Source organism: Mercurialis annua, linkage group LG6, assembly GCF_937616625.2.
Source record: "Mercurialis annua linkage group LG6, ddMerAnnu1.2, whole genome shotgun sequence".
NCBI classification, from domain to species: Eukaryota; Viridiplantae; Streptophyta; class Magnoliopsida; order Malpighiales; family Euphorbiaceae; genus Mercurialis; species Mercurialis annua.
The window spans coordinates 30337006-30351566 of record NC_065575.1 but is presented as its reverse complement, the minus strand read 5'-3'; the positions used below and the strand labels follow the sequence as shown (position 1 = coordinate 30351566).

Sequence of the window (14561 nt, the reverse complement as noted above, 5' to 3'; positions counted from 1 at the left end):
GCCTCCGCTTCAAATCTATCAAACCACTTTAGTAACTCTGAAATCTTGTCAAGCTTACTATACCCATCAAATGTTCCATTTTGCTGAAATTCATGTGATTGTTGTGGTTCATTGCCAATTTGGAATTGAGGTCCCATTGGTTTCGATGTGGGTGATAGCTTGAATTGAAGTTCAAGTTTTCATTGAAGTTCTTCCAATTGTTATACCAACCATAGTTCGGAGGGTTGTGCCACCTCGGATCATACATATTAGAATAAGGGTCACTATCGTGCCATTGAGCACCCACATAATTGACATGGTCATTCCAATTTGTACAAAGTGTAGGACACTCAACTCCGGCATGACTAAATTCCCCTCAAAGCTCACAATTCAGATCCCATGCCATTACTCATGTCCAAATAGATTCACCATAAAAAGAATATGTGATGGTAAACAAATAAAGACCCAAATTTCCTGCACACTTAAAAACAACAAAAACGAGCGTAAACCACGAAAACACCAACTAACACAAGAAAGGTAAAGATAGAAAAACAAAAGCTAACTCGACTTAGTTTCAAACTAATTTTAATGAATCATAAAATGCTCTTATTCCCCGGCAACGGCGGCAAAAACTTGTTGATAGAATACCAACTCGTAATACAGGGTAAGTACGAGATCGATCCCACGAAGATAGTGGTTAAGCGAGAATGATTTTTCTTTTAAATCCTACTTCGTTTAGCGATTGAAAAGTAATTGTTTGAGTTTCAATCAAGTAAAAGGAAAAGAATAAACAACTATTCAACTAGAAAAAAAACTAAATAAACTCAACAACTAAATAAACACGAATTTATAACAATTGGTAAAACGCGTTTAAGGGTTTCTAACTTAAGCCGGAAGTATCCTAGGAATGGGGGTTGTTGAATGGCACCGGTCTTGGGTCAAGCTGTTCGGAAGCCCTAAATTCCGCTCTCTCGAGTCTAAAACTAGGAAATTTGCACTAAATTAACCCACCGACATCTAGTCGCGCTAGCGTAATTAGATGTCGTTTAAGCTAACAAATTACAATTATTCAAGCAAACTTAACGACCACCTACTTCCTATACCTCCCTAGCGTGATTAGGTCCTAGGTTCATGATTGGTTAGGTCTACTTAATTAAATGACTCTCGCATAATTAATTAGATTACAATCCTAGCTTAATAGATCACACTAACCTAGGCATTAAAAACACCAAACCATAACAAACACATACCAAGCATAAACCCAATCCTATTCAACTAACAACTTACATTAACAACCCTCAAACAAGGGGTTTAGCCAACCATCATCAACATAATTCAACTAATTAAGCAAAAATAGAAAGTAAACATTGAATAGAGAATTAATACCTTTGGGTAATAGTTAATGGATAAGAGCAAAAATAAGAAAAATGAAGCTTCAATAATGGAAGGGGTAATGTTATATAAATTCATAAACTATACACCTTTTCTCAATTTAATCATGAACTATAAAACGTCTCAATTGTATGCATGAGCTTTGTTTTTTTCTCAATTGGATACACCGACCACAAATCCGGCTAATTTGGCTAACATGGAGGCCGGACGTGACACGTCAGCGCACTCGGTTGGCCATTTTTTCCACGTCAAAAATCCCCGTTTCATTTACTCTACCACATCAAAACTCCCCGTTTTACCCAAATTTCATTTTCTTCTTTTAATCGACATTCTCCTCTTCTTTATTCAATTCAGCAAATCCAAAAACAGAAAAACTCTCCTTTAATAGGCACAAATGATACTTATTCATATGCTTCAGCTGCATCTTCTCTTCCTAAGAAACTTTTTAAACATGCAGCTACTGCTAAATGCTACATTTGTTACACCGATGTTGATCCTGGAAGACGATTTTACCGTTGCCCTTTCAGACGGGTAAGTTTCACAAATAACTGATTAGGATTAGCTATTGATATTTCTTTTATTTTATTTGTCATTCTGATTAGTACTAGCTATTGGAAAAAGCTTTCGTATTTAACAATGTATGCTCAATTTTATACCTTGCGTGTATGTTTTTTCAGTTTGATGACTGCTCATATATGGAGTGGGCTGATAGTGAAACTCCAAACCATTTGAAAAATTTGCTAGTGAAACTGATGGATAATAAAGAAATGATGGAGGAAGACCTAGGGCTGAAAATCCAAAGTGAAAGGGACTTGGTGAACAAAGCCGAAGCAGGTGCTGCTATTGCAAGGGCCGCAAGAGACAAGATGAGCACTTTCTCTGAGAAGATGAGGGATGCAGAATCAATTAAAGAAGAGCTGCAACAAACCAGGAATGACATTGTTGAAATGAATTCACTATTCGACAAGAAAGTGGACCAATTGACTGAAAAGAATGTCCAACTCATTTGGGACAGGAAGAAACTTAGAGCTAAGGTGAAAAAACCGAAGATGGTGAATTGGATGCTTGTGTTTTTCATTTCTTTGCTGATGTTAGTTATAATAGCAGTATTTGTGGTGGGGAAGTAGTTATGTAGTAGTTATGTTGATGTTGTAAGTTTGAATGTTAAGTTATGTAGTAATTATGTTAATGTGGTGAGGAAGTAGTTATGTAGTAGTTATTGTTGTAAGTTTGAAACTTAAGCTACTAAGTTTTACTCTTTTTAATATTATCAAGTTTGTGTTATCATGCTAAATACCTTATCAAGCTTGAACCTTATTGATATGCATACAATAGTCGATATGCATACAACACCTCCTTTCTTTATATGCATACCCCTTTTGACATTGTTTACTACAAAATGTATACTGGTAACAACACAAACAGATATAGCATAAAATGGCTTATCACATTGCAATAATTGGGTAACCAAGTTTTGACAAAATAACGGCTTACAAAATAACAGCCTACAAAATACCAGTCTACAAAATATTAACACCTGTAGCGCCAAACGTATATGAGCATGTATAGTGAGTGCCAATCATACAATGACTGCCTATACAATCAAAACAAAAAATGACCTAAGAGTCATTCAAAATAAGCCTAACACCTACTTAGTAGCACTCTCTTGAGTTAAAACAACTGTTTTTTTGAGTATTTTACAACTTTTCCTCGACTACTTGTTGTTTCCCTTGCATATGAAGGTTGAATTGTCACCGTTGATGCCTCATTGCCTCTGCCACCTCTGCCGCCCATGCCTGACCTGCCACCTCTCCCACCTCTGGCATTCCTTCGTCCGCTTGCAGCTGGTTGTTCTTGTGGTTGTGCTTGTGATTGCTGGTTCCTCCCGGCAGCAATAAGTTGAGCGCGGCTGGTCTCTGGTTTGGTTCCTGGTGGCTGCACATTCAATATAAGTGTCAAAGATATGTCCAACAACAGTCTAACCTCAAAAAAACTATTTAATTATTATTACCCGGATGTACTTATTATTTGTTTCTTCAATTATCCTAACTCCAAAACCCTCATTAACCTACACATAAAAGATATAGCATATGAGAATTATTAGGTATAATGTAGCATATAAAAAGCTTATAGGGACATTTAGAGGACATACCTTTTTTTTCTCTCCTTTTAGTGCGCTTATCATTAGTGGAGACTACTCTTGGTAGTTGCTGTCTAGTTGTTGTCCCAGGGGCAATAGGTTTTCTTTGTCTTCCTCTAGAAGCCTGCAAAACATTCACAAATAGCTATAATGCAAAAAATGTAATTCTAAAAATACTAAACAAACAGTCACAATTAACATACCGGTGTCTTTACTCGTCGTTGAATGTTAGTTTCCTTACAAGTTCTTGTATTGTGACCCACAACTCAACATCTAGAGCAACTCATTAGAACTCCACTCTTCGATAGCTTCATTGGATTCTTATCTTCCTCAATGCCTCTTTTTCTCTTTGTTTTTGGTCGTCCGGGCATTGGCTTAATCACCAGTGGCTTAATTGCATTACCTTCTGCTCTATGCCACATCTTCTTGCCATTTAAAGGCTCAATGGCATATCGATATGCTTCCAGGTACATTTGAACAGAATAATAGGGATCCACAAAATCTAAAGGGTCCTTGTTCAACCACAAGATACTAGAACATGCATGCATACATGGAATACCAGTAAGTTGCCATGCCCTACAAGTACAGGTCAATGTTTTCAAGTTTACAGCATATTGATCGTCCTTTATTGCTACCTGAAACTTATCCCCTGTGGCTGGTGTGGCAATACAAATTCTAGAATTGTATTTTAACTCTTCTACCTTTTCCCTAATCCTAAGGCAAATTGTAAATGTGACACCAGTCATTTCAATGTGCTTCTTATGCATTATTTCCATCAAAGAACACCTAATTTACTCAAGCTTTCCAATGATATGCTTCCCCTAGTCTTAACTATATACCCATTAAAGCATTCACATACATTGTTGTCTATCATATCAGACTTAGGGTATTCAGACATGTAAAACTTACATAATTTATTAGGTCCTCTTTTAAGAAAATCTTTGTGAGCTGCCTCATCTTCTTCAAGCAACTTTTCTATAGCAGCATTATATGATGCCTCATATGTACTTCTCGCTGCACTCCAAAACAGATTCTTCAATGTCTGGCCCTTAAATTCTTTTTTCCAATTGCAATATACATGCCTGACACAATTTCTGTGCTCGGCGTGTGGGGTAAGCTTCATTATTGCATTTGTAAGTCCCTGAGGCAAAAAAAAGAAATAAAGTTGTTAAGTAACAAAAATGTAGTTCAAATCAAATTAATATCAAATGACACTAATTAAGTAGATAAATTCACAACAAATATTACCAGACACCCATCAATAATCCCAAGCTCTTCAAACAAAATTTCAAGAAACCAAGTACATAAGAACTCATTTTCAGACTCGACCACAACCCAACAAATAGGGAACATTTGGTTGTTCCCATCCTTAGCCACTGCGGTAAGCAAAGCTCCACCAAGGAATGTTTTCAAAGAACACCCATCGAATCTAATTATCTTTCGGCATCCTTTCATAAACCCTTTTTTCAGAGAGCTAAACCCAATGTAGAACGCCTTGAAAGTCCCTCCTTCCTCAAGCATGAAGTCAAATCTTCCCTCTCTATCGACTCTCATCATTTCAGCCTTGTAAGATCTTAGAAACCCGTAATGTTCAATTATAGACCCCATAAGCATTTCTAACGCAAGACTTTCAGATCTGTACAGCATTGCTCTACTCACTCTGACACAAAAAGTTTCCAAGAGATCACCCGCTAACTCTTTAGGAGAGAAGTTAGGACATCTTCTAAACTTGTTCCTGTATTGTTTTTCTATCCAATTACCAGTCACCATCCTATTTTCCAGCACTCTAGGACATAAATGCTCACTAACCAGAGTTTTTATACAAAATGTACATACATCTGGAAACATACTAACATAAAGCTTCCAGGGACAATTTTTCATGCAACGCATTTCTAACTGATATCTGCTACTCCGTATGATTTTAAGGTTATGGCCATTCCATATAGCCCACTCCCAAACTGCTTCTTTGTATTGATGTCCATTCTCAAATTTCATTCCCAGTAATAGCACCATTAGTTTATGGTCACATTTAGGATCATATACCCCATATTTCTTTTTTTTTTTCATTACACTCTTCCTCATCACTTCCATCTGAATTTACTTCAACATTAGAGTCATAATAATCACTATGAAACTCACTAGAAACTGAGTCAGCACCAGATGCAACAACCCCAGATTCAATGGCCTTGACTTTTCCTATGCTCCGAACACTTCTTACGGTGTGCACAGCCTTGACTTTTCCTGTGCTCCGAACACTTTTTTGTAATTTGTTGTGTTCTTCCTTGCTTCAATGTACTCAACATCATTTGACAAGTTATCATCGCTCAACCCATCATCCGTGTCACTCTCACCTACCAGATTATAGTCCAAATATTCAATTTCTATGTTCTCATCTACTTTCTATCAATCAGTAACTCACTTGCAGAATTTACGTTCTTTTGTTGTGCAACTCTATCTAACTGAATTACTACTTCACCTGCAGAATTTATGTTCTTTTGTTGTGCAACTCCATCTAACTGATTTACTACTTCACCTGCACATTCTTTGTTCTTTTGTAATGCAACTCCCTTTTTCTTTTGAGCTTTCTTCAATTTTGAAGATTGATTCTCAAACACAACACTGTTATTTTTCTTTACCACGATATAAATATTCAGTATCCCATTCAGTTCAACAACTTGCTTCATCATTTCAGGAAATGTAGCTTCCCCTTTGAGGTCAAAGAGTTCATATTTCACGCCTTGTCTTACAATCTGATACATTAACTAGTATGTCAAGTCTCTTAAACTCGTTGTTGGGATTACCTATGCATTGTTAGGTTATATTACGCAAAATGTGCGTGAAAAATGAAACTAGACTAGTAAGTCAAGTCTCGAGTCTCTTTAACGCGTCTTTCCAATTACCTAACAATTGTTATGTTGTATTACGCAAAGTGTGCGTGAAAAGTGACGCTAGATTAATACGTCCCGTCTCAAGTCTCTTTAACGCGTCGTTCAGATTACCTAAGCATGGGTAGGTAATAATATGTAATGTGTGTGTTAAAAAGGAGGCTAGATTAGTAAGTCGAGTCTCAAGTCTCTTTAACACGTCGCTCCAATGACCTAAGTATGGCTAGCTTAAATTAAGCAAAGTGTGCGTGAAAAGTGACGTTAGATTAATACGTCCCATCTCAAGTCTCTTTAACCCGTCGTTCGGATTACCTAAGCATGGGTAGGTTATATTACACAATGTGTGCTTTAAAAAGGAGGATAAATTAGTTAGTTGAGTCTCAACTCTCTTTAAAGCGTCGCTCCAATTACCAAAGTATGGTTAGCCTAAATTAAGAGAAGTGTGTGTAAAAGGTGATGCTAGAATAATAAAAATCGTATCAAGTCTCTTTAACTTGTCGCTGGGATTATCTAAGCATGGGTAGGTTATAAAGTGTGCTTGCAAAATGAGGCTAGATTAGTATGCCTCGTGTCAAGTCTGTTTAACGCGTCTTTCAGATTACCTAAGCATGGTTAGGTTATAATACGCAAAGTGTGCATGAAAAGTGATGCTAGATAAGTATGTGGAGTCTCAAGTCTCTTTAATGCGTCATTTTGATTACCTAATGCGGTTAGGTTACATTAAGCAAAGTGTGCCTGAAAGGTGACGCTAGATTAATATGTCCTATATCAAGTCTCTTTAACTCGTTGTTGTGATTACCTTGATCATGGGTAGGTTATATTATACAAAGTGTGCATGAAAAGTGAGGCTAGATTAGAATTCCCCCGTGTCAAAGTCTCTTTAACGCATCGTTTAGATTACCTAAGCATTGTTAGGGTTATATCATGCAAAGTGTGCATGAAAAGTGAGGCTAGATTAGTAGTAGTCTCTTTAACGCGTCGTTCTAATTACCTAAACATGGTTAGGTTATAAAGTGTGCGTGAAAAATGAGACTAGATTAGTATGTTAAGTCTCAAGTTTATTTAACGATTATCTAAGCATGGGTAGGTTATTATTATGCAAAGTGTGCGTGAAAAATGAGACTAGATTAGTATGTCAAGTCTCAAGTCTTTTTAACGCATCATTTCGATTACCTAAGCATTGTTAGGTTTATATTACACAAAGTATGCATGAAAAGTGAAGCTAGATTAGTATGTCTTGTCTCAAGTCTCTTTAACTCATCGTTCAGATGACCTAAGCATGGGTAGGTTATATTACGCAATGTGTGCTTTAAAAAGAGGCTAGATTAGTAAGTCGAGTCTCTTTAACGCATTGTTTTGATTAACTAAGCATGGTTTGATTAAATTAAGCAAAGTGTGCGTGAAAGGTGACGCTAGATTAATATATCATGTATCAACTCTCTTTGACGTGTCGTTGGGATTACCTAAGCATGGGTAGGTTATATTAAGCAAAGTGTGCATGAAAAGTGAGGCTAGATTAGTATGCCTCGTCTTAAGTCTCTTTAATGCGTCGTTCTCAATACGTAAGCATGGTTAGGTTATATTACGCAAAATGTGCATGAAAAGTGAGGCTATATTATTATGTCTCGTCTCAAATCTCTTTAACACGACGTTTTGATTACCTAAGAATAATTAGGTTATATTGCACAAAGTGTGCGTGAAAAATGAGGCTACATTATTATGTCAAGTCTTAAGTCTCTTTAACGCATTATTTTGATGACCTAAGCATGGTTAGGTTATACTAAGGAAAGTTAGCGAGAACAGTGACACTAGATTAATATGTCCCTTGAAAAGTCTCTTTAACGCGTCGTTGGGATTATCTAATAATGGATAGGTTATACTACCCAAATTGTGCGTGAAAAGTGTGGCTAGATTAGTATGTCAAGCGTCAAGTCTATTTAACTCGTCATTGGGATTACCTAAGCATGGGTTAGGTTATATTACGCAAAGTGTGCGTGAAAAATGAGACTAGATTAGTATGTCATGTATCAAGTCTCTTTAACACGTCGTTCCAATTACCTAAGCATGGTTAGGTTATATTACGCAAAGTGTTTGTGAGAAGTGACGCTAGATTAGTATGCCTCATCTCAAGTCTCTTTAACGCTTATTTTGCATTACCTTAGCATGGTTAGGTTATATTACTTAAAGTTTGCATGGAAAGTTAAGCTAGATTAGTATGTGAAGTCTAAAGTATCTTTAACTCGTCATTGGGATTACGTAAGCATGGCTAGGATATATTACGCAAAGTTTTCGTGAAAATGAAACTCGATTAGAATATCAAGTCTCGAGTCTGTTTAACGCGTCTTTCAGATTACCTAACCATGATTATGTTATATTACGCAAAGTGTGCGTGAAACATGACACAAGATTAGTATGTCCCATCTCATGTCTCTTTAACTCGTTGTTCGGATTAGCTATGCATGGGTAGGTTATATTACGCAATGTGTGCATTAAAAAGGAGGTTGCAATAGTGTGTCAAGTTTCAAGTATCTTTGACACGTCGTTCCGATTACCTAAGCATGGTTAGGTTATATTACGCAAAGCGTGCGTGAAACGTGAGGCTAGATTAGTATATTAAGTCTCTTTAACTCGTCGTTGGGATTACGTAAGAATGGTTAGGTTATATTACGCAAAGTGTGCGTGAAAACTGAAACTGGATTAGTTTTTCATGTCTCGAGTCTCTTTAACGCATCTTTCCGATTATCTAACCATGGTTATGTTATATTACTCAAAGTTTGCGTGAAAAGTGACCCTAGATTAATATATCCCGTTTCAAGTCTCTTTAACCCTTCGTTCGGATTACATAAGCATGGTAGGTTAAATTACGCAATGTGTGCGTTAAAAAGGAGCCAAGATTAGTTGGTGAAGTTTCAAGTCTCTAAAACGCGTCGTTCCGATTATCTAAGAGTGGTTAGGTTATATTACGCGAAGTATGCATCAAAAGTGAGGCTAGATTAGTATGCCATGTCTCAAGTCTCTTTAACGCGTCGTTCGGATTACCTAATCTTCGTTAGGTTTATGTTACGCAAATTATGCGTGTAAGTCTGGCTAGATTAGTAGGTCAAGTCTCAAGTCTCTTTAGCGTGTCTTTCGGATTATCTAAGCATGGTTAGCTTATATTCCCCGTCTCAAGAATCTTTAACGGCTCATTCAAATTACCTAAGAATGGTTAGGTTATATTACATAAAGTGTGAGTGAAAAGTAAGGCTAGATTAGTATGTCGCGTCTCAAGTTTCTTTAACGCGTCGTTCCGATTACTTAAGCATGGTTAGGTCAAGTCTCTTTAATGCATCGTTCGGAATACCTAAGCATGATTAGGTTATATTATGCAATGTGTGCATTAAAAAGGAAGCTATAGTAGTATGCCTTCATCTCAAGTCTCTTTAACGCATCGTTCTGATTACATAAGCATGGTTAGGTTATATAACTCAAAGTGTTTGTGAAAAGCGAGGCTTGATTATATGTTGCTTCTGAAGTCTTTTTAACACGTTGTTCTGATTAACTAAACATGGTTAGGTTGGTTAAATTACGCAAAGTGTGCGTGAAAATTGAGGCTAGATTAGTATGTCAAGTCTCAAGTGTCTTTAACGTGTGGTTATGATTACCTAAGCATGGTGAGGTTATATTAAAGGAATTGTGTATGAAAGGTGACACTAGATTAATATGTCCCGTATAAAGTCTCATTAACTCGCCATTGGGATTACTTAAGCGTGGGTAGGTTATATTACCCAAAATGTGCATGCAAATTGAGGCTAGATTAGTATGCCCCGCCTCAAGTCTCTTTAACATGTCGTTCGGATTACCTAAGCATGGTTAGATTATATTACGCAAAGTATGCATGAAACGTTAGGCTAGATTAGTAGGTCAAATCTCAAGTCTCTTTATCGCGTTGTTCGTAGTACCTATGCATGGGTGTGTCATATTGTGCAAAGGGTGCGTAAAAGGTGCGTAATATAACCTAACCACGTCTCAAGTCTCTTTAACACGTCGTTCGGATTACCTAAGCATGGTTTGTTCACATTCTATTTTATACTATGATGAGATATTTCTATTGTAATATAGGTGATGCATGTGGAGCTGCGAGGTTAGGTTATATTATGCAATGTGTGTGTTAAAAAGTGAGCTAGATTAGTATGCCCCCCATCTCAAATCTCTTTAACAGGTCGTTCGGATTACTTAAGCATGGTTAGGTTATATTACACAAAGTGTGCGTGAAAATTGAGGCTAGATTAGCATGTCAAGTCTTAAGTCTCTTGAACACATCGTTCGGATTACCTAAGCATGGTTAGGTTATATTGGGTAAAGTGTGTGTGAAAAATGAGGTTAGATTAGTATGCCCTAAAAACGCGTCGTTCTGATTATGTTAGCATGGTTAGATAAATTACGCAAATTCTGCGTGAAAAGTGAGGCTAGATTATTATTTCGCGTCTCAAGTTTCTTTAACACGTCTGTGAGCGGAGCGGGGTTTGGGGGTCGCTCGCTCAAGGCTTATGGCTGACTTCTCGATCTGGAAATGGTATTAAAAATGGAGTCGCCACCTAGTTCAACTAGGAAATGCCTTTTAACCAACTAGATAGCCTTACTCGCCTCCGGTAAGACTATCGTGCATCAGACCAAAGACTAGGTTTGTGGACCTCCCAGAGACTCTTGTGCTTGACTTATCGGTTACCGTCTTTATTTACTGGACATATTCGTTTTGTATCCCATCTTAATAGTATATGCAGTTCACATGATATGAAAGCTATAAATAAACAGTGATGAAAGCAGTAAACACGTTTGACGCGCATATGACTCGTTTTGGACTGGCATTTGAGGCAAGTAGCAAGTACTCCTAAACATACATCTAGCAAATAGAATAAGTCTGACTGGTCTGGATTGATTACATGAACAAAGCCTAAACGGATGTATTAACGTGATTTGACTGATTTTAATAGGTGAATCTTCAAAAACCTATACAACCGTTTACTACGTTTTCGTGGTAGTCCTACGATGTCTAAGTGATGGGCTGGAATTGCATTATTTGGCTAATATATGTAATTAATCCTTTAACCGGTTAATTGACATGCTTTTGGGAAGCGATAAACAATGCAGCCATGCTTAGGGGAAGTTTGATAGACATACAAGGTTAGGGATACTTTTCAACCTCGTTGACTTTGAGTGGCCTACACTCGCGCGGGTTTTGACCATTGGTCTGATTGGAACGGGCTCTCAGTCAGATCACGAGAGTTGTGTGTCTCGTCGATCCGGTTCTACTGGTTTGATCCGAGGTTGATTCCGAGTTTGGGTTAGCCCAGAATCGGTTCTGGAAGTTGCTAATTTGCTCAGCCTCGGGCTCGTGGGCCCGGTATATATACTATGTTACATCTTGGGACTTCTGAGTCCGTTTTACATCAGGCTTAGCCCGTCACAAAGAAGAAACATAAATTACACAAAAAACAATAAATTTGGATCTAAACAAAATCTAATTTCGAGCTCAAACGAGCCTGTAAACCTAATTTGAAGATTTGGGAGTCAATCTGAAAACTAGATTCATCAAGAACATGGCGCGAAGAGGAGTTGGTAGCGCCGACAGGTTGGAGTGGCGGCGCCGCCAGTTGTAGTTGGTGGTGGCGCCAACCGCGATGGCAGCAGGTCCAGGGATTCTTCTTTTGGTCCTTTCTCACTCGTTTCAGCTCCGTTTTCATGCAAAAGTAGTCAAACGCATAAAATCGAACAAGGAACCCCAAAAAACACATTTAAATAGTGTTTTAAGGTGATTTAAACCAAATTTAATATGTGGACAACAACTATTTTTGGAGTGTTTTTATGACAAAAATACTCTAAGAACACCTAGAAACAGGCACTCTGAGGTGGTAATTAATTGATTTTCTGGATTTAAAAATAAAAACGATTAAGGCTAATTCATACATCTATCAGCGATTTCATGACAAAGACATAAAATTCAATTATGGCAATTTTATAGTAAATTTATGACAATTTGACAACAGTTATGGCAAAATAAGAACTTTAAATCTAACAGGCATCCTAGTTGATCATGGCAAATACACAGACAGGAAAATCAATAATTAGAGGGTGCTCAAAATTACCGGTCTGAGTCCTTGGCTTGTTTTCCAAAAAAGTGGATGTGGAATCCGGCTTCGAATTTGGTGCTTGCGCTGCGTTTTTGGAGAATGAAGACGTACTAGGGTGTTTCAGGACTGGACTTTTGTGTGTGGGTTTGTGTTCGAAATCCAAGTCGTTTTAACGTGCGTTACCTATGCATGGTTAGGTTATATTAAGCAAAGTGTTGGTGAAAGGTGACACTATATTAATATGTCCCATATCAAGTCTCTTTAACTCGTCGTTGGAATTGCTTAAGCATGGGTAGGTTATATTACGCAAAGTGTGCATGCAAAGTGAGGCTAGATTAGTATGCCAACGTTTCAAGTCTCTTTAACGCGTCATTATACTTACCTAAGAATGGTTATGTTATTGTCACTACCCAAATTTATGAGCCGAGACCGGCGCTAGGGAACGGGAGTGGTTGCTCTGGAACCCGTAGCAAGTCTTAATACAAAACACGTTTTCTTTTAAAACCTATTATAAAATCTGTTGTAAATTTTGGCAAAACGTGAAATCATTTAAACATATCATCATACAAATTATAATCCACAATGTTGTTATTAAAGCTTAATTACATTTTTGTGGATACATACATTTTATGATTTATTAGATTAGGCATCGCAAAACGACTTCGTACCACAAAACATAACGCAAGCATATAACCACACATATAAACATATGACCATCGTCATCGCACCATAGTACAGTAACCCAAAAATACATAACAGATACAAGTACCACATATATACACACTAGTCTGACATTCCGTTCTTCTTACAACGACTAGTATCTTCTGCGGAAATCTATAATAAAAAACTGTACTTCTAGACTACCTAAAAAATGTACCTCTGACGAACTAAAGAAATCGACAGGTAAAGTCAAAAAGATTGAACTACACCTTTAAATGTCAGAAAAAACTGGTGAGCTTGCACGTTACAAATAATCATTAACAAAATAAATAATACATATATCCGCATATATTATAGATGAAACCCTAAACAAGTATTAATATTTATTATTGAATATTATTATTCCAACTTTCTCGTCTGTGTTTTAGATATTGCTATTTCACAAATTCATCATAATAATAATTGCGGACGTGCAACTTATACAAAGTACTCTAACAGACGTACTTTTGTAATGTCTCAATCGTGGGATTATCGGGGACCGCACCACTAGCCGGGAGACCCAACTTCAGACCCTTAGTCTGACGTAATCCTACAGACCCACACTTTGTTCTTATCCTTCAGATCCGAAACTTTACGGCGTCTGGTGTTTCCACATATTTACGTTAGTACGAATTATATTTATTCTATTGCCGCCACCCAATAGAAAAGCTTGTTTCGTCGGTATTATATCGGCACTTTTAAACATATGTACTTTTCAAATGATATAACTTTAAAAAATAGCTTATAATTAATGTCGAAATGTAAAGTACAACTCACAGTCCGTGCTCCTCCCTGACAGGACTCCTCGAAAAGATCGGATTATGATTCCTCATAATACACCAAATCTAACAAGTAAACACGAAATAACATTCGTTTAAGAATAGACACAGAATCCTAAGTCAAGGAGACTATCACAAAAACCAATCATCTTTGCAAATCTTTTTAAATAAAATCATTAATTACAATTGACTCTGTTAAACTTTAAAAATCTCTTTTAAAAGAATCTCGACTTCCCTTTTCCTTTTTAAAACTTTTTCTCATTCCACGTCAGCTGAGTTTTCTACTCACCAATCGACAGCATTGGCGAAGCCACGATATCCATAAACATGTCGGCTCATTACCTCTTACTAGCCCGGTTATTCCTACAAAGTGCAAAACAATCCATAAACTCATTTTCGAACGTCGAGGTTTATAAATTCCATTTTATCAAGAATCCTGAAAAAATTAATATTTTCATTTCGGAGTCTAAGTCAAATACATTTCCACTAAAAAAAATTAATTTGCAATTGCATCTTTTAGTTTAGCCCTGTAAGTTCAAACCATCCAATTTTGGTTAAATAACCAAAAACACCCCAA

At 37.0% G+C, this 14561-nt stretch overlaps 1 protein-coding gene across 1 annotated transcript; it reads right to left on the bottom strand.

Annotated features, from left to right (window-relative positions):
- Positions 1 to 4286: 4286 nt before the first annotated feature.
- Positions 4287 to 5524, bottom strand: LOC126687725 (uncharacterized). Its single transcript, XM_050382282.1, has 2 exons — positions 4760 to 5524; positions 4287 to 4652 (listed from the first exon to the last, which is right to left on the bottom strand). The coding sequence occupies exons 1-2, from the start codon at positions 5522 to 5524 to the stop codon at positions 4287 to 4289; spliced, it is 1131 nt and encodes a 376-aa protein (XP_050238239.1).
- Between the last annotated feature and the right edge of the window lie 9037 nt (positions 5525 to 14561).

What these genes read in the sequence shown, in the direction of transcription:
- LOC126687725 (XM_050382282.1), bottom strand. Translation starts at nt 5,524, where the DNA reads ATGGTGCTATTACTGGGAATGAAATTTGAGAATGGACATCAATACAAA. An exon ending in GGATTATTGATGGGTGTCTG is followed by an intron (nt 4,653 to 4,759) that starts GTAATATTTGTT and finishes TTTTTGCCTCAG; the next exon opens with GGACTTACAAATGCAATAAT.